General features: G+C 46.6%; 1 protein-coding gene across 3 annotated transcripts in view; it reads right to left on the reverse strand.

Moving 5' to 3' along the window:
* Nucleotides 1-528: 528 nt before the first annotated feature.
* Nucleotides 529-22,271, reverse strand: part of KIF16B (kinesin family member 16B) — a 298,237-nt gene continuing 276,494 nt past the window's right edge. For 2 of the 3 annotated variants that reach the window (XM_060078071.1, XM_060078069.1), the window contains one exon: nt 529-1,634. In XM_060078071.1, the coding sequence (XP_059934054.1) occupies nt 1,476-1,634 (159 nt within the window). In that variant the 3' untranslated portion in view covers nt 529-1,475. The remainder of the gene's footprint in view (nt 1,635-22,271) is intronic. The other variant, XM_060078070.1, reaches the window with a different exon arrangement.

Below are 22,271 nucleotides of genomic sequence, written 5' to 3' on the forward strand. Positions count from 1 at the left end.
AATTATCTCCCAGCTTTTATCCTTTAATCTCTAGGTTTAAATTCTCTAGTAGTAATTACCCCTAACCTCTCCCTGTAATCACAACTGCACTCAAAAGCAAGTCTTCCTGCAGCAATAAAAACAAAAAAAGCCCTCATTTTTTTTCACGCTAAACTATGATATCTGATTAGTACAATAATAATTTTCCCCCTTATCGGGATAATTGCATCTTTAAATATATTTTTCAGACTGGAGAGCTCGGTTGTGAAGGCATATTCTCGAAGGTTGAACGCAAGCATGTTTTCTTACCCGTTCATTTGTGACTTCAATCATAACTATAAGGGCATCTTCTACCAGAGGAATGCTAAATTATACATTATGTATGTTTCCAAGAACGTTAGATAAAATTTTAAACAGACCAGTAAGAATGATCATGTCACAAACTTAAACTGAACTACAGGGTAGATTCCATAACTTCATTTAATATTGATAGCAGCTCAATTTAAATCTTGAAAAAACAAACACCTTTAATAAATTTGGTGTGAATGATTACATATTTTGATATAACTATCATACAGGAGTGTGTACATATATAAATCTATAGGTAGAATTATATACATTTCAATATATACCACATATATATTTTTTCTTCTCACATTTTTCTCTTTAGTAAAACAAAGCAGTTTTACTGTACATAGATGTGTGATGCTACATTAAGTCCTGAGTGATTTAAGGGATCGTTAATAAACTACAGTAAATTCTAGTCTTTCAGCTAAAGATCCAGTAGATTCAGTAACAAAAAATGTGAACAAAATGTTTAAAAATATGCATTCAGCGAGGCGCTCGTTTTGTGCTTAGCAGAGAAAGCTTGAGAGTGCACGGCCGCCATCTGGGAAAAACTTCTTGAATATTCAAGATTAAACAAATATCCTATTTGAATGGATTTATAGAAATTGATGTCACCTACATCCAATGTGTCAAGCATGGAAGACTCCAGTCATGACTGGACCGAAAATCCCTTTTGCAGAATATGAAATTCTGTGTAAACATCAGTGCTTAGGGATTATGTAAAAAGTTCAGACTCAAATGGGGAAAAAGCAAAATACAATGAAATAACTTAAAATGCTTTTCTTGGGAGCCAGCCACATGGAAGGAATATAAAAAAAATAAGAGTGTATTTTGGTGAAAGAGGAAACCAGATGAAAGTCATTAGGGAGGTGTGGTCAGCCATCCACCTCGGGAAGCCCCAGGCTGGCTCGGCCCCGGGGGCCCAGGGTGATGGAGCCATGGGGACGGATTCTGCACACAACAGGGAGAAGGCCACATGCACCCGCGAGGGGCAGGGACAGCCGCCGTCGAGGTCGTCGTCAGCCAGCCCAGCCCCTGAGCCCCGCGCTCCGCTCAGGCACTGGGACGAAGCGGTGAGGGGTCCAGGCCCCTGGCTGGGGGGCCGCTCGGACGAGAAGGCACTGCGTGGCGTGGCCCCATCACCGGCCCTACCCCGTCCCGTGGCTGCTGTAGTCGAAGACGCCCTTCTTGAAGAACGGTGAGAACTCGCAGACGGTGTGTTTGGACAGCGTCAGCCCCACCTTGTCGATGTGCAGCGGGGACGTCGCTGACTGGAGCATCACGCTGAAAAAGTCCCTGAGGTACCTCTGGGGAAGAGACAAGAGGCAAAAACACGGTCAGGACACTGTGGGGCGGGGGGAGGGGGGAGGAACGTCCCGTGGAGCGTGGAGGAGCTGCCACTGTCGTTAGAAACAGTGCAGGGACCCTCCGCCGCCACCTTTGCCCCATCAGACCCACCTGGGGAGCTGCCATGGTGCCCGGCATGCAGGTGACACTTCCTGGCTCCTACGACACGGCTTGGACCTGTCTGCACACAACGCCCAGAGGGATGCTGGGTAGCGGCCGCTGGGCTTGGGGTCTGCATTCCAGCAACAGTGTTGCTAATTAATAAAGTCATCCCCCCCACCCCGATCACTCATTAAAAGGCAACTAAGAGGAGAACAAAAAGGCTAGCGGTCTGCACGAGGCTAAACGTGCATTTTTAAAGGGCACAGGCCTTCTCTGCTTTGGATCCTTCTCATAAACCAAAGGAAAAGCAATACTGGGGACGAGAGGGTCCGTAGCAAGCACTGATATTTACAGACCCCTTTACAAATCCTATGATCACCAGTAAAAGGAAGCTGTTGCTAAGATTAATTGCTCTGAACCCCGTGTTCGCCCCTCCCCCCTGCACACGTCTGTCACAGCATCGGCGGCCTCTTCTGGCACCAAACAGGCAAAGCCCGTCTGAGACCAGGACCCAAGATGCTGGGGCTGAAATCAGACATGGGTGCCAGCAGGATGTGTTAAAGGGAAAGAGGACACAGAAATAGTTCACGTATTTCAGGTCAGGCAAACGTTTTCTATAACAGAAAATACGGACGGGAGCAGTTTTAGGCCTGAATCTTTATTACTGTCTCAGTTTGTTTAAAAAGTATAAATCCTGTCACAAACTCAGAAATTAAACATAGTAATTAGGGACTCTGAGTAACAAAAAAGCTTCTCTATGAAACATGGCCTAGAACAGCCAGGGTGATCTGCCCTATAGACATTTCCGATGGCCACAGGGCGGGTGGTGTACCTAGCGGGTGGAGGCCAGGGATGCAGCTAACATCCTACAATGCCCAGTACAGCCTCTGTGCAAAGAATTATTTGGTTCCAAATGTCACTAGTGCTACAGATGAGAAACCCTGGCCTGGGGGAAGTCGAATTCAGCTACCTGAGTGAATTGCCTACCTCAAATTTACCTCTGAAAGAAGACATTCTGCTTAAGGAAAATGTTAGCTACTTTCTTAAAAACAGTAACAAGGATTACTAATAATTAACATTTGTATAGCAATTTACAGGTTCTAAAAATCTTCAAACTTCTAATTTTTTATGCTTTATGGATGTATAACTGATGCCCGATAACTGCATATCCTTCAAATGTACTCATCCACTGAGGAGTGTTGACACACGTAGATGCCTATGCGACCTTCACCAAAGCGAGGTTACACACATTTGTACCACACCCAAAAGTTTCCTAAGTCACCTAATTTTACTTTATCGTCATAAGATAAAATACCTTCATACTCTTCATAAGTTATCTTCATACTCTGCCTAGAATTACCTCTTTTTATTACTGCAACACCCATTGTCCGGGGAGCAAGGTTAGTAACCAAGAGAGAAGACTTGAAAACAAGGGTTTTTAAATCAGACTCTGTTTCCTTTGTCCACTATTCCTAACTTCCTGGTCTCATGGTAATTGCTCAAGAAGGGCTCTTGAAATAGAGATCAGGTAGAGGTAAGAAGGTGCCAAAACCAATTGCTAGAAAATGAAGACCTTGCTCCAGTACTTATTTGCATCAGAGAAGCAAAAGGGAACCTGCCTTGACTTTTCTGTGGGGGAGGAAAGCTGAGAACATTGACCTAGAAGGACCCAAGGTCCAGCAAACAGTTACTAGGAAATATCGACCACACCCGACCAGCCAACGCTCACGATGAAATGCATGTGCGCAGCTCACTGTGCAAGATGGAGAGAGAGATGATCTGGCACAAGGACGGGGAGCGAGCTCACCGCTGTGTGTGAGCTACACCCCTTCGTGGTGAGAAGCGGGAGCAGAATCGTCATCTCGGCAGCGCCTGTGCAGCCCGTGTCCCCACGGCCGCGCTCAAGTGCAGACTAAAGCGCAAGACGAGCTTGCCTTCCAGATGAATTCTAACCGGATGGAAGGTGTTTAAATCCGGCAACAGATGTTGTCATCTGTCATCTGTCATCTGTCATCATTAGTTCATGAAGCAGGGGCCCTTTGAAGGGCCAGTAAAGCCTGAAGCGATAATGAGAAGAGAAGTGAAAATAAAAACTAGAAAAAAAAAGGCAAAGAGAACGTATTGGAGACCCCCTTCCCTGCCCTGGCAGCACCATAAAGAGAGAGCAGGGGAGTAGCTGCAGGTGATGGCTTTTCTTAAAATGAACGCAGCAGTACACCTCGATGAAATCACCAGATAGAAGGATCTGATCCAACTGATTTTAAGCATTACGGAAGAGCTTTGTCTTTGCAAGACAAATCTCCCCTCAGCAGAACGGGGCAGCCTTGGTTTCCTTTACCTAGACCACTTCCTTGGTCAAAGACATGCTGCGATTAGGAACTGATCTTTGCGGTGACCTCGGGATGCTCTCAAGTGTATGGGGTGAGTCGTCTGTATCCAGAGCCACAGGCTTGAGGTAGGCTGAGCAAATTCTTTCTGGTGAATGACAAACCCAAAGGGCTAGGGGGTGGAGCCGGGGACACCAGACGGAACTAAGTTTCCAGAAGGTTCCTGAGGTCACAGACAGCATCTCACTCTTCTCTGTAATTCCCCGTCATCCCGGGCACACTGCCGAGCTGGGGAAAAGTGCTTACAAGCAACCTTGATGACTGATTTGGATGAGTTAATTTTTTAAAAATTGAAGTGTACAAAGAGAAAACAGCAACCATCATGAATGTACAGCTTACTGACTTTTCAAAAAGTGAACACGCTGGCGTGCTCAGCATCGGAATAAAAATATCCAACATTTTTGGAGCCCAGGCAGCCCTCTGCACGCTGTTTCCCTTCAGGGTAACTGCCATCTTGGCTTCTGGCACCATCGATTCGTTTTGCCAGGTTTTGAACTTCATATGGATGGGATCCCACAGGGTGCACCCTTCTGTATCCAGTTTCCACGGCTTAACATGATGTTTGTGAGATTCGGGCACCCGGCTGGGTGAGCTGTATGTGGTCTGTTCGTTTCAACGGCTGCGTAATAGTCCACGTGACCATGCCCACCCACTGACTGGAACGGAGGGGTGTGCAGGGGTATGAGTTCGATTCTTTTGTCTGCATTTCTTCAGTAATGAAATCTACTTCCATATAATGGTGTCGGATGAGTCAAGTTTATTGTTATTCTTCCAATAAAGAAGTTTTCTCTTAGGGCTTCAGGCCTCGGTCCAAGACCAGCCATTGTACTAGAAGGCTGCTGTTGCATGCAGTCAATATACATTATAAATATATGTAAAATACATACTTGAATACACACATTTATATTAGTAATTTTTGCTGCCTGTGCCCCCAATGTTTTCCACAGCACCTGCGGCTGAAGGGAGAAAATTAAAGTGCTTCCTGGTAAAGCTCTCCCTCTACTGTTGATCCACAGACACCCCGGCCCTCCCTGGTGTGTAAAAAGAAGTCCAGAAGCCTAGCTGCCTAACCCAGGGCCGTTCACTTTATAGGCGAGTATTACAAAAACTCAAGGACAACGGGAATTTCAGTGGCTTATCAGGGTCAGATGGGCAAAGCAGGAGAAGGATCTGTGAAATCCAATATCCAATTTGTTTCTTTCACATGGCATCTTCTCCATTAAAATCAGAAAGAAAAGCAGGCAAATTTAAATCTCTGTAGCCATTAGGGACCACACAAGGCCGGCAACCCTTGCCGGCCCTGGTTGGGAGCGGGGGTGGTCACACCTGAGTCTCTGCTCTGAGAAATACCCCGGGTCAGGGCCGCTGAGAAGGTGGGGCAACAGTCCAGCCCCGCCTCGGATACTTGGAGGACGAAAGTCAGAGGGAACCCAACCTTCTTTCAGGAAGATCGCAAACTGGGAAGTGGCAGTGCAGGAGGGGGTCTGGAGGTGTCTGAGAGTGAGCAACTGAGGGAAAGCGAGGGACCAGGAAATGGAGCACAAAGACATGCAAGGGGCCGGCTGGAAGAGGGCGAGCGAGGATGGGATGGGATACAGGGGAGAAGAGAAGACGAAGGAAGAGACGGAAAACAGCACGACCATGCTGGAGACGGAGGCCCGTGAGTTGTTTTCCAAGTTGGCAAAAAAAGGTTTAAGAATAACAGATATATCAGACATCTATCTAGGTGTTTTACTTTTAGCCTCTTGGACCAGCACTATAAAATATAAGGTCTTTTCTTATCAATGCTTTCAGAAAATCAAGTGTAGGTGGCTAATCTTTAAGGCATACTTCAGTCCTGATGCTGAATACCTTGACTTCATCAACTGTTCTTCTACGGCTGTGGGCATGTTTTATTGTTTTTTTTAAAGGCAATCTACACGGGGGCAGTGAGCGGGGTGGGGGGAGGCAGAAATCTCTGGGAGAGATGGGCCCCCGTGGGTCTGTTCCACACAAAATGTGAAACGGGCACGTGCTTTGTGAAATCCCCTCAGAACAAAAATTAAATCCTGCAGGGGACCGTGAGCTTTCAAAGGGGAGGCCAAGAGAGACCAGCAGAAGGATGAGGGGTGCAATGACTGCCAGAGACACGCCCCACCACGCTCCTGACGCCTTCTTTCCAAGGTAGTTGTTTATTTCCTTTAACTCTTACCTGTAACACCCCTCCGAGTATCTCCTTGGGACTGTCCCCCACATGCACACACCAAGCTGACCAGCTACTTCCTCGCTCCTCTCACGGAGAGGCCATTCATCAAAGGCTTGCGATGTTCTAGGCACGCTGAGAGCTTTTAATGGTCTACCTCAGTTAATTACCACAACAACTCTATGAGGTAGAGACTATTATTATCTCCATCTTCTCGATGCAAAAGCTGAGGTCTGGGAGGCTTAAGTGATGTCCCAGAGGTCACAGAGCATGGAAGTGGGAGAGTGAGGACTCACACCCACATCTCCCAACTCCAGAGGCTGGTCTCAGTCACCAGACTGCCGTCCACAGCATCCACCAGCACCCTCTTCTCTGGTTGACCCCCGTCTCCTGGCACTGCGCTCACTGGGCCAGGCCGATAGCGCTGGGCATCTCAGCTGCTTGGGCCAGATGCTGCCTTTCCCGGCCTGATGGCGCTCTCATGGGGACAGGGACACGGGGTTGTCTAGAGTGAATGTTCCACACAAGCCTGGGGCAGAGACCTCTTTCCTGTGAGGCTTCTACACTTCGACACGGAGTCCTACGCAGCTCTGCTCACGCTCCCGTACCTTCCTTACAGTGCTTTGCTGGGCACTGGCCATTTTTTGACCGTCCTTCCTCTGTTTCCCTTCCCAAACAGCGTTCAGATTCCCTTCTGAAAAATACCTTCCCCTTCTTTGGGGATTGGTTATCTGGCTGACTTATGGCAGAGGATTGGTGATTTTTTTCCCACTCACAGTCTGGGATGGGTACCTCATACCCAAACTGCTAATCAAGATACCACTTGGGGCCTGCTGGGACCAAAGGGTCCTCTGTGGCAAGCCTCTTCCAAACTGCAGAGCTGGTGCCATAGAGCACTTCAAGAGTTTACGTAAGAAATTCAGGGCAGATGCAGAAGAGTTTCTGATATGCCCATTCTGTCTCTGGTCTTTGTAAGGAAGTGGGCTTACAAAGTCATTTTCTACTGTTTGCCATAAAGTTAACTGACAATCCCCTGGGGCGTTGGCAGGTACCCATCAGGACTCAGAGGAAGGCTTCCATCTACACCACATCTGACTCCTGGGGGGCCAGTCTGTTGTGGGATCAAGGCATCTGCCCAGGGCACTTCTCTTAGGAAGAGGTCAATCCTAAGAGGCTTTCAGATGGGTCAGTGCATCCCAGAGGTCCATTCCCACCCAAGCAGTCAGCTGGAAGCCTCCTTCCCCAAACCCAGATACACACAGGGGCCAATTTTAAAAATTCCAACACCATTTCAAAACACAACCACCAAACATTATTAATCTTTGAACCAAAACACAGGCTAATATGGCCTGTTGGCTGTGTTAATGAGTTCTGAAAGGCAAAACACACTCCCTACAGCAACACAGGGCAATTCAGCAAGAATTTAGTCAATTATTTTAGAGCTTTAGGCTGGTACTTCAATCGACACACTGTATTAAGGGAAAAAAATGAAAATATAATGTGTTGCTACATGCTACTTCACTTCAGACATTCTTGACGAAGGTCATAATATTAACATGATTCACATGTGACCTACTATATGAAAGAAAGGAAAAGTACTTGAGTTTCTGGAATAACCTGGGTAAAAGCTGGCCTTCCGGCAGCCTCTGTGGGTTTTTCCTTTCAACTTGGGAACTTCTGGATAAAATGCTAGTCTGCTCATAGGGATGACCACGTGCTCTACAGTCCGTCCAGGCAAAAACGTGGGAGCTCAGCAGGGCGTTAAACAGTGTGGCCGCTCCCAGCTTGCAGCCATTCCCTTTCAAGTCTGGGATCTGGAAGGAAAGGAACGTTGGAGATCAGGGAAAGGAGGGAGGGTGTGTGGTACCCAGGCTCAGTGAAGAATGTGAACAGGGAGCAAGGCCAGTGTGTGGAGGGCTCAGCCTGGGGAAAAGCAGGGCTCGAAGGAGATTATGACGGGCCTTGAACCTGGCTGTGGGTCTGCCGGTACTTGGTACTGATACAAAGTGCCTTTCCTGGCTCAGGAGCTCCTATGACCCCTGAGACACACTGAGGAAGAGGAAGACAGGTGTGTGGATCCTCTGTTTACAGATGAGAAGACTGAGATCTCAAGGGACTTAGCCAAGTTCGACGACTGTAAGAGGCTGACAAAATGACTGGCTCTTCAAACTGGGAGAAAGTCCTCGAAATTCTTGAGGAAAATCCTTTAAGCCTGCAACGTAAGGTGTGACTATAAATGTAAATGCAGCCCCTCTCTCGGGCTGTTCACATCCCGCTCATGTAGGCTCTAAGAATCTACCTTGAATTTCAGTCAACTACCACGTGCGTCCGTGCGTGTGTGTGTGTTTGTGCGTATAAGAGATGGGAATGAGACTAGGGCCTCAGAAGCGTTTGGAAGACCTTACCTTTTTATCTTTTGGCTTCCTTCCTTCTATTTTAATTAGCAGGGGGGTAAAGTCATGACCATTTTATGTTATTAGAAAGTTTCCGTTTTAATAGGGCTCACGGCTGTAACTGTAACCTACTACTTATTTCATCAGCAATATTTCACCCCAGCCATGTCATCCTAATGATTTTCCGGATATTTCATTGTTGTGGCGCTCTCTTCATTTTACAGAATTTTAACATCAATCCATAGTTTAATTTAAAGCTATTGAAATTATTAAAATTGAAATGTTCTTTAAAAATGTAATAGGGCTTGAGCCACCTTTCCACTGTGACATATTAACAGGGAAGACAGTTCAATGGCATTCCTCATTTCCAGAAGTCATTAGCCATGGTGGCAGCTTAAAGACAACTCATTCCAATAAGACTTAGAGGTTTCGGGCTTCCCTGGTGGCGCAGTGGTTGAGAGTCCGCCTGCCGATGCAGGGGACGCGGGTTCGTGCCCCGATCCCGGAGGATCCCACATGCCGCGGAGCGGCTGGGCCCGCGAGCCATGGCCGCGGAGCCTGTGTGTCCGGAGCCTGTGCTCCGCAACGGGAGAGGCCACAGCAGTGAGAGGCCCGCGTACAGCAAAAAAAAAAAAAAAAAACCCAAAAAAGACTTAGAGGTTTCATCTACCTTGCAGTACTTGGAGGCTTCATCACTGACTGGTGGGCTCTGAAGATGGATCTGGCCTGGATGGAGGCACACTGGGATATTTCTAGACCCCAGAGAGATCTGGTCACCATTGGCCAAGTGTTATGAATTGACCCAGGCAGGTCAATACTATTCACCCCGTGAGTCTTCCCAGTTCTAAGCTCCCATACGTTCTAGTCTGAACACTTCTCTCTGAATATTTAGGAATCCTAAAATCTGTCTCCACTGGATCAACTGGTGGACATGCTGGGTTCCTTTCCCAACACACCCCCAAATGTCCTCACACTCTGATAAAATGGGGACAGTTTGATTCAGGCAGATCACTCCTCTGTGTGGTTACTGCACACCTGCTTCCCACGAAGCAGCGTGTGGGTACTGGATGTCCAGTGCTGCATATGACAGGCCCGGAGCCTGCCCTTCCAGGGTGCCTGGGCTGCCTGTACCACATCCTCGTGGTTCAGAGTCATTCTTACTGGTGCTGTGCTTCCATTGTCTAAACGCTGCTTGTCCTTTTAAGGGCTGAATCACAGATTATTCTCTGTTGACGCCTCTCTTCAGACCCCATTCATGAATCCAACAAATATTGACTGAGAGCTTTCCTCCTGCCAGCACTGCTGTGGAGTCAGTAATAGACAAGCCTCATTTCCGTCCTGAGTAACGCGAAGGCCTTTCAGGGAGATGGGCAGGAAAAGCAGGAATTAAAATGTGGCTCCAAGAAAACAGGAATGAGATGCTTTTGGAGCACTAGGAAAGGCAGCCAGCCTCGTCCTGGGAATTGGTGACATTTATGCCAAGACCTGAGGGGTGGGAAAGAATCAAGTGGGGGAAGATGCTGAGGGAAGCCTCTTCCAGGCAGAGGGCAGAGTGTGTACAAAGCCTCATGGTGGGGAAGCAGAGCTTGGGGCACGGCCAGTGGTTCAGCAGCACTGGACTGTGCACTATTCAGCGTGGGGGACACACTTCTGGAATGCTCTGCCCCCGGATCAGCTCTCAGACCGGGGGTCCAGCACTGTGTTCTGGCAGCCTCTCTTCTCTCTGATCCATGGAGTCCTGCCAGGCCTTCTGGGTGGAGCCTGTGACTTGTTTTAACCAAGAGAATGCACTGGAGGTCATGCCGAGAGTGAAGAGGTCACCTTGCAGGTTCCAGGACCCCAGCTGAGCCCAGTCCTTAGTGGACCTGTAATCTGAATGCAGCCATACAAGTGGCCAGACCCGACAGAGACATTTGGAAAAGATGAACCACCCAGCGGTTGGTTCCACCACCCTGCCCACGATCCAGAACCACAGCATCATAAGCAATAAAGTGGTAGTTTCTTTAAGGCACTAAGTTCTGGGGTAGTTTATTACTCAGTGATAGATTACCAAGATACACTTATTTGGGAACAAGGTAAGAGATGAGGGAATAGATGATATTAGTCAAAGCAGAATAAAGTTTCTTTGGTTGCTGATTTATGCTTCATGCCAACCTCTTCCAACCTTTTCTGTATTTCTAATAATAATTCTGTCTTTGCAGGTATTTCTTTTCTGTCCTAGGTTTTAAAGTAAATACTTGCAATAAGTAATCATCATTTGAAATATGGCATTTATTTCTTGATATTATATAGAATTGGGTGCTCCCACTTAAAATTCATCAGGGTGAAAATGCTAGTCTGTGATTACAGAATCTGAACTATTCATTACAGCTATTCAGAGACTCTTCTTTATGAGTTTAATGACATAAGCATATTATATTGAATTATTATGGTACTGCATCAATTGGACTCATAAATTTAATATACTCAGTCTGGTTCACATATTCTAATAAAATCCAGCAAGCTTTAAACATTTTATAAGGGATGTGCATTTCAAGTCCATGTCATATTCAATTTTTACAGGTTGACGTTCTTGCTCAGGGTATTAAGCGGCTTCAACGATCCTGAGGACCCAGCCTGGCCAACCAGCAAGGTCAGGGTGAAACCCCACAAAAACACAGGCCACATCAGAAAGCCCAAGGTCTGCGTGGGCTAAGAAGCTGGTTAAGCTTTCCTCCAGTGCCCAAGTCACTAGCAGTCCCATCTTTTCGTCTCACAAAGGAGGAGAGAGGCGTTCAGGGCATGGTGTACCTGTGACCTGGAAGTGACACCACTCGTCAGCTGTGAGGGGGTAGGAGGCAAAGGGCTTCCAGACTGGCTCACAGACCCCGCTGTCGACTTTGTTTGGTTAAAGCAAAATATGGGAGAATGCTGGGAGGAACCCAGTCCCCAGAGCTCACCCTGGTTCTTTGTCTTTTGCTTACTGGATCTCTGTAAGAGATAGGTAACCGGCTAAACACAGATGCAGAGCAACGCAACACCCTCAGCACGGAGGGGAGGTTGGAAGAGAGCCCTGGAGACGCACCTCAGCCACTGAGACCACATGGCTGCTGCAGTCCAACTCTGCTCTGCAAGCCAGTTCCTTGGGCACTCGGTCATTCTGCAGCCACCACGCTGGGTGCGGGGACCTTGCAGCAGAGGGACAGAAAGTCCCCGAATGCCTCTGCACCTCGGCTTCCTCATCGCGGTACGCGGGCCTCTCCCGTTGCAGAGCACAGGCTCTAGATGCACAGGCCCAGCAGCCATGGCTCACGGGCCCAGCCGCTCCGCAGCATGCGGGATCCTCCCGGACCAGGGCACGAACCCGCATCCCCTGCATTGGCAGGCGGACTCTCAACCACTGCGCCACCAGGGAAGCCCCCGGACTATCTTTTAAGGATCAGAATATTAAATGAGCTGCTGTCTGTCAAGTGCTTCGGGCAGGGCCCAATCCACAGTGAGTATTTATTAAGTCATCGACACTATTATCTATACAGCTTTGTCCTCTGGGAGTTCATGGGCAAATATGTTAATTTTCTCCTCTTTTGGATGTTTAGAAACACATGGGCTTAAAGCATGAAGTATTTGACTTTAATGTTTTCCCCTTCAAAGGAAAGTAGAGGACAGCAAGAATCTGGAATGTTTTTTCCCAAGTCACCTCATAGCAGATACTGGCAGACCCTTTATTTCAAGAGTTACTTTAAAGAAAGGAAGATTTAACATGTTTTTCAAAATGGAGAATCATATTAAAAATAAAAAAATCTAACTATAGCAGGTAAATTATCCTCTGAAGGATCTTTTTTTTTTTTTTTTAAGTAAATGCTTTACTGGGAATTTTACATTTCAATTTTATAATTTAACATAAAAAATGACCTTATTTATCCCATAAATGGTTGGAAATAGCAATGATGTTTATTTATTTATGTGTAAGAATTTACTTTTTTAAAAAAAATAAAGGTGTTCAAATAGCCCCTTGGAAATCTCTTGTCTACGGGTTATAGAGAGAATTCAGCTTAAGCTTTGATGAAGGCTAAACTTCTGTCTGATTATATTATTCACTGCTTTTTACTGTAAGCACAAAGCAAATCTGCAACACAAGTTCCTTAGCACCAATTTCAAAAATTAATCCTTTAAATATAGGAACATAAGAGGAAACTATTTCTAAGAGAATTATTCCCATTTCCATTTAAAATGTTATTAAATAAATGGTAAATTTTAGTTCTAGTGTAGTTTCAAATCCACTAGTCTTCTTTAAAAAGAACAAAAAGCATGACTCACCATTCATAAATCAGGATTCAGAGATTGAAGATACTCTGAAAATATGTGAAACCAAAAAAAGCTACAAATCATAGATAAAAATCCATACATTTCCCTTGTTGTAGATTCCAAGTATAAAAGACCTTCACCAGGAGTAGATTCTATGTCAAAAAAAAAATCACTTTCCCTGCTCATCCACAAGAAGCAACTCCTTAGCCTTTAAAGTTTTATCATGTGATTGCATCAATTCAGTCACATGAAAGATCATTTTAAGATACATTCTGGATACTGAAATTCTGTAAAGTGCCATCTGGGGGGAAAAACAAAAACAGAAACAAACCAAAAACCCTATTCTTTTCTTTGTTTCTAAGTTCATGATTCCTCCCAGCACTGTATAAACCTTCAAAGAGGTTCCTGACATTTGGAGAGAAAAGGACAGCTCCCAGTGACCAACGTGACTGACAGACGTTCAAATGACAATCTTGCTGTGTGTGGCACCTCCTGGCTACAATGCCCTTAAAGAACCAGGTCCTAAAACACTTGAGAATCAAGAAGCGGTTGCACGTGAATTACTGGCATCTCAAAGTCTCCCTTCTAGTGGAACCCAGGAGTTGGATGCAGTGCGATGCTTCGGGAACCCGGAATGATGATCTCGTCCCTTTCCACCGGCCATGCCTGTGGGTGAGCAGAACGATCCTTCCCTTTCGAGTCTGACCTAAGGTCATCTGTGTACCGATGGCAAGTGCTCCTTGGCTGGCCTTGAACTGGGCCATCACTGAATAACACTGAGACCCTGAATTCAGGGTAAGAGGGTAAGCTCCGGAGACTCCGGGGGGGGGAAGACCCACTGCCCCTTTTTTGTTCTCTGGACCAGGGGTTCCTGATGATCCCTGTGGGAGTATCTGCCTGGCAGGTTATCCTCCTGCCTCGGGAGTTACTCCTCAGGGTCCACACGGCCCTACGCCCCGGGGAGAGCTGCGGTCACGCCCCAGGTGTGAAGAGGACTGTGGCCCCGAGTGGTGGGCCTGTGACCCTGCCCCACAGAGAGGATTAGCTGGGGATTTGGATTATCTGCACCAATGATCTCCTTCACAGGGGACAATGGCTGAGGTTGGACTAGGGTCAGGGAAGTTGGAGGATGGGAGAAAAGCCAGATCAAAACTTCTCTAAATGTAACACCTCTGATTTTCAAAACGGATAGATCTGTATTTTATATAGGGAAATGAAAATAAATTCCTTTACCAAACAGATATTATCTACAGAATTAAGCATCCAAGTTAAAAAATATAGACATTGAATCCGTGTACTTCCTGAAAAACAGTCTCCATTAGATGACTGACACAAAGATGGCATTAGGTAATTAGATCTTAACAAAGGCATGCGTTTTCTTTCCTTAGGACCTTAGCTTGTAGCAAAATGTCATGGGTTTACAGTATCTTCTTCCTCTCAAACAAGGGATATTTACTTATTTACTACAGAGAGTGACATCCAACAAATCAACTTATAATTCAAAGCCAAACTTTGGAAACGTTTAAAACTGTCCTGGACAGCTCTTAAAATCTGAGAAGCTGCTGCAGAAGAGAAGTGAGGGATGCTGCCAACCAGGAGGATGATGACATGTGCTCTTCTGGACACTCGTGTCTGGCTGTGTGAAACGCCAAACGAACCCCAAGAGTTTGTAAGCATCAGTCTTTCAGTCGTCAAAACCTGTAACATCCATGACTGTTTTCAACTGCAGGGCTAGGCAAGTAGTGCAGTAAAAGTTAAAAAGTACTGACAAAATGTGGGTGGAAAGATCTTACGGATCAAAAAGAAATCTCACCAGCGAGGGGATACTGGAGAAAGCGATGGGGCCATTTAATCGAAGAATCGGTGGGCTCATGTGACATCTGCAGACTCTGCCACAAGAAAACTGCCTTTCCAAGTAAGGAAGGTCAGTTTATAGGGACCGTGCTATTACCTGAATTATAGCCAGATTCTTGCAAATGAGAAACTTCAGATAAATGCAATTTTTGTGAACTGGAAGATAGCACTATAAATGGGAAAGGAAAGGGGAATCGCAACAACATATATCAAGAAGCATAAATACCCCAGACTGTGGAGATGGTGAGAGCAGACAGGGCCCCTCGCTGCCCACAGCACTCACTGCAGAGCCTCAAGTACGAACGAGCCTTATGACCCACCAGCTTCCGCTGCCAGCTGGTTAAAAAAATCCATTGAGAAAAAGGCAATGGCTTCATTTACTGCCATTTTCATCTTTGATTAGCAATTTTTTTTCTTCTTGATTTCAATAACGGTTTCTTAATTTTACTTATAAATAATATGAGACAGGTGATCTCAATTAGAAAACAGACTAGAGAAAGTTTTGGTTTTTTTCTGGTTGCCTGGAATGACTATTATATATATAAATGTAAACACATTGCAGTGAACTGCTGGGAATAAAAATAAGGCTATCTAAAAATGGATGGGAGTCTTACAAGGGCAAACAATAAAGATTAAAAGTCATATGGAATTGGAACAAACTGATGTTCTTCTCCATTTGTTCCCCCCCCAAATATTGTCTCAAAGGGCTGCAACAACGCTGCTTCATTACCACTATGAAATGTATGTGGAGTGTATAGAAGAGAAAAGGATTGTCAAGGGAAAACAATAGCTGGCGGAATTCAGAAATAAAGGTGCAGTTTACGAAGGCAACAAAGGAGGGTGTGGAGGTTGCCTGGCACAGGCCACGATGAGCACCTTTCATCTAAGAAAAGCACGACTTACCTAGAAGACAAATCTGAACGAATGGCGTGAAGGGAACTGAAGCATCTTCAGGAAAGCCTAACGCCAACTGGGAGGGGCTTCATAGGAGAGAAAAGATAATTCCCCAATGTTGATATAAACAGTGAGCAGAGAACTTGGTGGAGACAGGACAGAGACAACAGTTCTCAAACAAAAGCGCAGGAAGATTCTGATCGTGTCTTTCCAGCTGCTGCAGCAAAGAAAATGTATGAAGAGGAGCCACACTGACCTCGATGGAAAGAAACAAAATGGACTATTTCCGGAAGCAAGAAGCCAGGCCTTCAGCTTTATAGCAACACTAGAAGATACAAAAGTAACCAGCGGAATGTTAAAGCAAGGGAAGGCAGGGTGAGGTGGGACATGTAGCACAATGCTTCTCAAACAATCTGCAGGGAAGGACTAGTTAAGGAGGGAGAAGTGATAAGCAGAGGAGAGGAAAATGAGAGGGGGACCTGGCCAGGAGGCTCGGCACAGGCAAATGGGATTCCAGAAAGAAACGGAAAAACCCTAAAAGAGGAAATGATCACAAAAATCTCCCAGAGATGAAGGATGTGAGAGAGAAAGAGTCCATGCAGATAGAAGCCCACAGAAGGAAGGGTGATCACCAAGCAGAAGAACCGTGAGCACTCTGAACGCCGGGGACAGAGGGAGGGAGGGAGACAGAATCATGTCGCATCCAAAGGATCAGGAATCGAAATGGCTTTGGACCGCTTGACAGCAGCACTGGAATCAGAAAACAGAGAAGCAACCCCTCTGAACTACAGAACGAAATGGTTTCCAACTAATATATTCTATCCAGGCAGGGGGCGGGTGAAGAAAGACCTCAACAGACATGTCGCTAGAAATGTACCTCCTACACGTCCTTTCTTATTTAGGAAACTACTAGGGATGTGCTCCATCAAAACGAGGGAGTAAGTCAAGAAAGAGGAAAACACGGAGCACAGGGGAAACACCTGGAGAGACATCAAAAGCGGATGGAGAAGGGAGGTCAGGGGGGATGTGACCCAGGCTTACTCCAGCACATCCATAACTGATTTAAAACCAAGTTTCAAAAACTATACACACACACACAAAAGAGCAATAGGTTCTCTCTCTCTTACACACATACACACACACAGCAAAATGGTCAGGAAGGATATACACCCAACCCATAAGAGCAGTTTGAGATCCTCTGAGAGCAGAGACTGGGGTCACTTATTTGGGGGTGGTCTTGGACACAGATGCAAAGGGGTGGAAAAGCAAGAGAGAGAAAACAAGAAAAGCCAACGCAGGGGGGTGCTGCCGAGCAGGTCACCACGGTGCATGACGGGGCCAGTCCTGCTGGGGACTCTGAGCAACAGGGAGACTGTGCTTCGCATCGTCCCTGGAAAGGAGGGGAGGCCGGCAGGTTCACCCACAGACTCACAACCCTCCCTGTGCTCCCTCCAGAGCCTCACCTCCCTCCGGCCCCGGACTGGCGTTGGCTTTGGAGGAGGCCGAGGGGGAAGAGCTGAGAGACCCCAGGGGATGCCACCAGCACAGGCTGGAACTGCCAGGCCGCGGCCAGTGTCACAGGGGGTCAGGGGCCAGGGAACAGCACACGGCATGTATCAGCTGTGGGACGGGCCTGGGGCTGGCAGTGATAGAGGGGACCCTGACTGTGGCTGTAAGGAGGGGGCCCAGCTCAGCGGCCCAGGCTACCCACGCTGGGAGCCAGGGATGCGGAGTCCGTCTCTGCTCTCGGCTTAGCTGCTTTTCCTCCCAAGCACTCTCACTGTGGCTTTAGCGTATGGCTTTCTGATGAGGACTTTTTGATTACGCAGCAAGCTTACTCATTATTTTCCTAGGGTCGACAGGCATTTTTAAAGGACTTTAAATACAAGTTTTATTGCAACCTTAGGGGATAACTCAGGCGGATGCGGCTCACGCACTGGGCCTAAGTGAATCTACCATCAAATGACTGCAGAGCATTCAGAAGACAGAGAGTCGCCCATGAGCTCCCCACCCCACCACGGTCTCAGCTGACACCCACCAACCAAGCAGGACTGTGGCATCTCGGCAGGAGAAGCCGGGACGGCTGCCAGCGCAGAGCCCCGGGCCTGGGCTGCTCTGCAGTCACTTCCAGGAGCGCCTGTGCTTTCTGTTTTTACAAGAGTGGATTCTTATTTTATTCTCTTACATAACTCTATCTATAGAATTATATCTATACACAATATTGAATTACATCTAAAACTGACATCTCTACACTTATTACTTATACAGTTATAACCTACGTTTATATTCACCTATATAACTATACTTATAACTGCCTATAATTATATCCATATAATATAATCTATAGTTAAATCTATATAATATCTTATCAGATCATGCTTTACCCTATTTGTAATTAACAATGTATCATTGCATGTCTCCTCCTCACGTGATGACTAACACGATTGTGATGCACCTACAACAACACAATCAGGGGCCCTAAAGGACAATCTGGTTCCCAGGAAGGGACTAGAACCTCACGAGGACACCCCTTTATCTACACCCAGGACAATGTGTGCACTGGGGGAAAAGAAAAAGTAGCAGCTTCCGGCAGCGACAAGCAAGTCTAACTGAACAAACACGAACTCTGCTAGAAATTAATGATATAAACATGACACTATCGTACACATGACTCAAAAGAGTCACTAATTCCAAAACAATTTTAGTAACTTGGCGTCACCGGAAGGAGGCAGGTGTTCCTTCCACCATCCATCACGGCTGTTCCTTCCCTCCACTTTTACCTGTGTTTCCATCTGACACTCCCCCGGGGGCCCAGGAGCTAATTAAGCTCTTCGGTTTAGAAGACCCTTCCTCCCCATGCCTGCCGTGCCACAGCATGAATGTGAGATGGCAGGAGCGGCCGCAGAGGGAGAAAAGATGAAACAGCATCTCGTGATGCAGGGTAAACAGTGAGGCCGGCAGGAACTTGGAGCTCACACGTGTGTCCGAGCAAGGCGGGCCAAGCTACCTCCAGGTACGGGCGACGCAGGAGGGAGCCCAGGCCGCCTGCCCCACGCATCCACGCCGCTCGTGATGCCTGCTTCTGTTAAAGAGGCAGGGAGACATTTAATAAAAGAAAACAATTAGCGATGCCTCGCTGTATCTAGGAGGAGAGCAGGAACAATCCTACAGCTGTGGTTTAACTCTGCAATATTCAAGCTTCGTTTCATTTTGCTTTTAAAAGTAACCCCAGGAAGTGAAAAATGTTCTGTACTGAACTCCACAGCAGAGCACGCCCAGCTCTCAAGCTTGCCGTATTGAGCCGCGATGCGTTCCTTTCATCTGACGCTATTTCCATAAGGAGGAAAGTGCTGGAGAATCTCTGTTGTATTTGTCAAGCCCCCAAACACCTTGTAGGCGAACATGGGTGCCAGGAAGATGACAGATGTTACTGATTTAATGGGGACTGCACATGAGGTGGGACTGTAACTGGGATTGATGTTAGAATCTCAAAAGCCTCAAAAATGGAAAAATGACCACTGCAGCTGTATCTGTGGTGAACGGAAATGGCTTCTGTCGCGGTTAGTTTTATGTGTCGACTGGGCTAGGCCATGAGGTGCCCAGATATTTGGTCAAACGTCATCCCGGTGTGTCTGTAAGGCTGTTTCTGGAGGAGATGAACATCTGAGTCAACAGCCTGAGTGGCGCACGCTGTCCTCCCTCGTGTTGGTGGGCCTCATCCACTCGGCTGAGCAAAAAGGCAGACGCTTTCCGAGTAAAAGGAACTCCTGCCTGACTGCGCTGAGTTGGCACAGCCGTCCTTCCTGTCTTTGGGCTTAAATGGAAATGTCAACTTGCAGAATGGAACCACATCACCGGCTCTCCTGGTTCTCGGGCCTTTGGGCTCGGACTGGACCCACACCACTGCTCGCCCTGATCTCCACCTGCCGACTACACATCTTGGGACTTCTCAGCCTCCAAAACTGCACAAGCCAATTCCTTATAACAAGTCTCTTCCCACGTACACATCCTGCTGGTTCTGTTCCTCTGGAGAATCCTGACTAATACAGCTTCCAAACCCTAAGTTAGTGAAGTGGTAAAAAAAAAAAAAAAAAGCACTATTTCAGTACCATGAGTTGTGTGTAGAAATGCAGAATTCACAGATGTTTTTTTGTGTGTCTTTTTTGTTTTTTTGTGGTACGCGGGCCTCTCACTGTTGTGGCCTCTCCCGTTGCGGAGCACAGGCTCCAGACGCGCAGGCTCAGCGGCCATGGCTCACGGGCCCAGTCGCTCCGCGGCATGTGGGATCTTCCCAGACCGGGGCACGAACCCGTGTCCCCTGCATCGGCAGGCGGACTCTCAACCACTGCGCCATCAGGGAAGCCCTCACAGATGTATTGAATACTAAATCTCACCGTCTTGTTAAGATTAACGTTGCGGGTCTTGGGCATACATGCTCATTTCATCACTGCCCTCAGCTCTCATTCAGCTGAGTGGCAAGCCATGCTGACTCCAGCTCCTGTGTAATCCTTCCACTTTCCTCCACCCCAACTGCCATCACATCCTCCTTCAGGCCACCGTCATGTCTTATCTGGAGACAGTGACAGCCTGGCCGTTGCTCTTCCGGCCTCCGCCTCCCTGCTCCTGCCATTCTCTCCACGGAGGTGAAATCTACCCCTACACTCCTTTGCTTAAAGCACTCCATGGGCCCCTCCCTGTCCTGTGGTTCAGGTCGAAGGTCATGAAGACGGCTTTAGGGTCTGGCTTTTCCTTCCCTGTCTACGCCCACACCAGTCTCATCTTTCCCCAGCAGATTCCTGGATCCCACCCTAGTCTTGTTGAATCAGAATATACTAGAACAAGGTCTGAGAATCTGTACTTTTCAAAAAGCTCCTCGAGATAATTTCAAAGATCGGCCAGACCGGCTTGGGAACCAGTGTTTTGGGAATCACGTCCTCTGATAACCACGGAGGTGGTACATGACCATCTGTAGTTCCATGATGAGTCGTCTCTGCTCCAACAGGACCATGAGCTCCTTGAAGACAGGAAGCATTTGAGTGACACATGCAGGACAGGCTCAGTCGGGCACGGGAAGTGGTCCTGAGTGTGGCCAGTGACTGCCAGAGTCACTGGATTCCTTTAATACAGACAGCAAAGACCATCAGAGGGAGACCACCAGACGCCACATGCTTCCCCTGAGATGTGAGAGGACAACAGCACCGCCTCTACTGTGTTCCTGCCCCAGAAAATCAGAGCTGAACTCAATCAAGCCACTCAACCTAACAACTGGTTTTCAGAAAACGCAGGATTAGAGGCGCACGGTGAACGGCACACCATGGGATGCGATTAGCAAAACCTCAAATGTGAGAATTCACTGGATAAATGACATGGTTTCATCAACAAAAAGATGGTGAGAAAAAAAGAGGGAAGGGAAACCTATAGACTATAAGACACTTTAGAGACACATCAACCAATACTATGTGTGGATATAAAGTGGGTCTTGATTCAAGTACATCTATTAAAAAGAAATGAGAAAACTGGTGTGGCCTGACCGGGTATTTGTTTATATAAGAGATTAGTTAACTTCTGGTGTGTGTGTGTGTACGTGATGACAATGGCACTGTGGTTATGTTTAAAAAAAAAAATCCAACAATAAAGAGTGACCATATGTTGGTGGGAATGTAAACTGGTACAGCCACTATGGAGAACAGTATGGAGGTTCCTTAAAAAACTAAAAATAGAGCTACCATATGACCCAGCAATCCCACTCCTGGGCATATATCTGGAGAAAACCATAATTCAAAAGGATGCATGCACCCCAATGTTCACTGCAGCACTATTTACAATAGCCAGGACATGGAAGCAACCTAAATGTCCGTCAACAGAGGAATGGATAAAGAAGGTATGGTACATTTATACAATGGAATATTACTCAGCCATAAAAAGGAACGAAATAATGCCATTTGCAACGACATGGATGGACCTAGAGACTGTCATACAGAGTGAAGTAAGTCAGAAAGAGAAAGACAGACATTATATAATATCGCTTATATGCGGAATCTAGAAAAATGGTACAGATGAACTTGCAAAGCAGAAATAGAGTCACAGATGTAGAAAACAAACTTATGGTTACCAAGGGGGGAAAGAGGGGTGGTGTGATGAATTGGGAGATTGGGATTGACATATACACGTGACTATATATAAAACAGACAACTAATGAGAACCTACTATATAGCACAGGGAACTCTACTCAATGCTCTGTGGTGACCTAAATGGGAAGGAAATCTGAAAAAGAGTGGATATATGTATATGTATAACTGATTCATTTTGCTGTACAACAGTAACTAACACAACACAGTAAAGCAACTATACTCCAAAAAAATTTAATTAAAAAAATAGAGTCTTGCTTTTTAAGAGATATATCCTAAAATATTTATGGATAAAATATGATATCTGGCATTTGTTTTAACATAATCCTGTGAATGTGTGTATGTGTGTGTGTGTGTGTCTAGTGACTAGAGG

Source organism: Mesoplodon densirostris, chromosome 16 (genome assembly GCF_025265405.1).
Source record: "Mesoplodon densirostris isolate mMesDen1 chromosome 16, mMesDen1 primary haplotype, whole genome shotgun sequence".
NCBI lineage: Eukaryota > Metazoa > Chordata > Mammalia > Artiodactyla > Ziphiidae > Mesoplodon > Mesoplodon densirostris.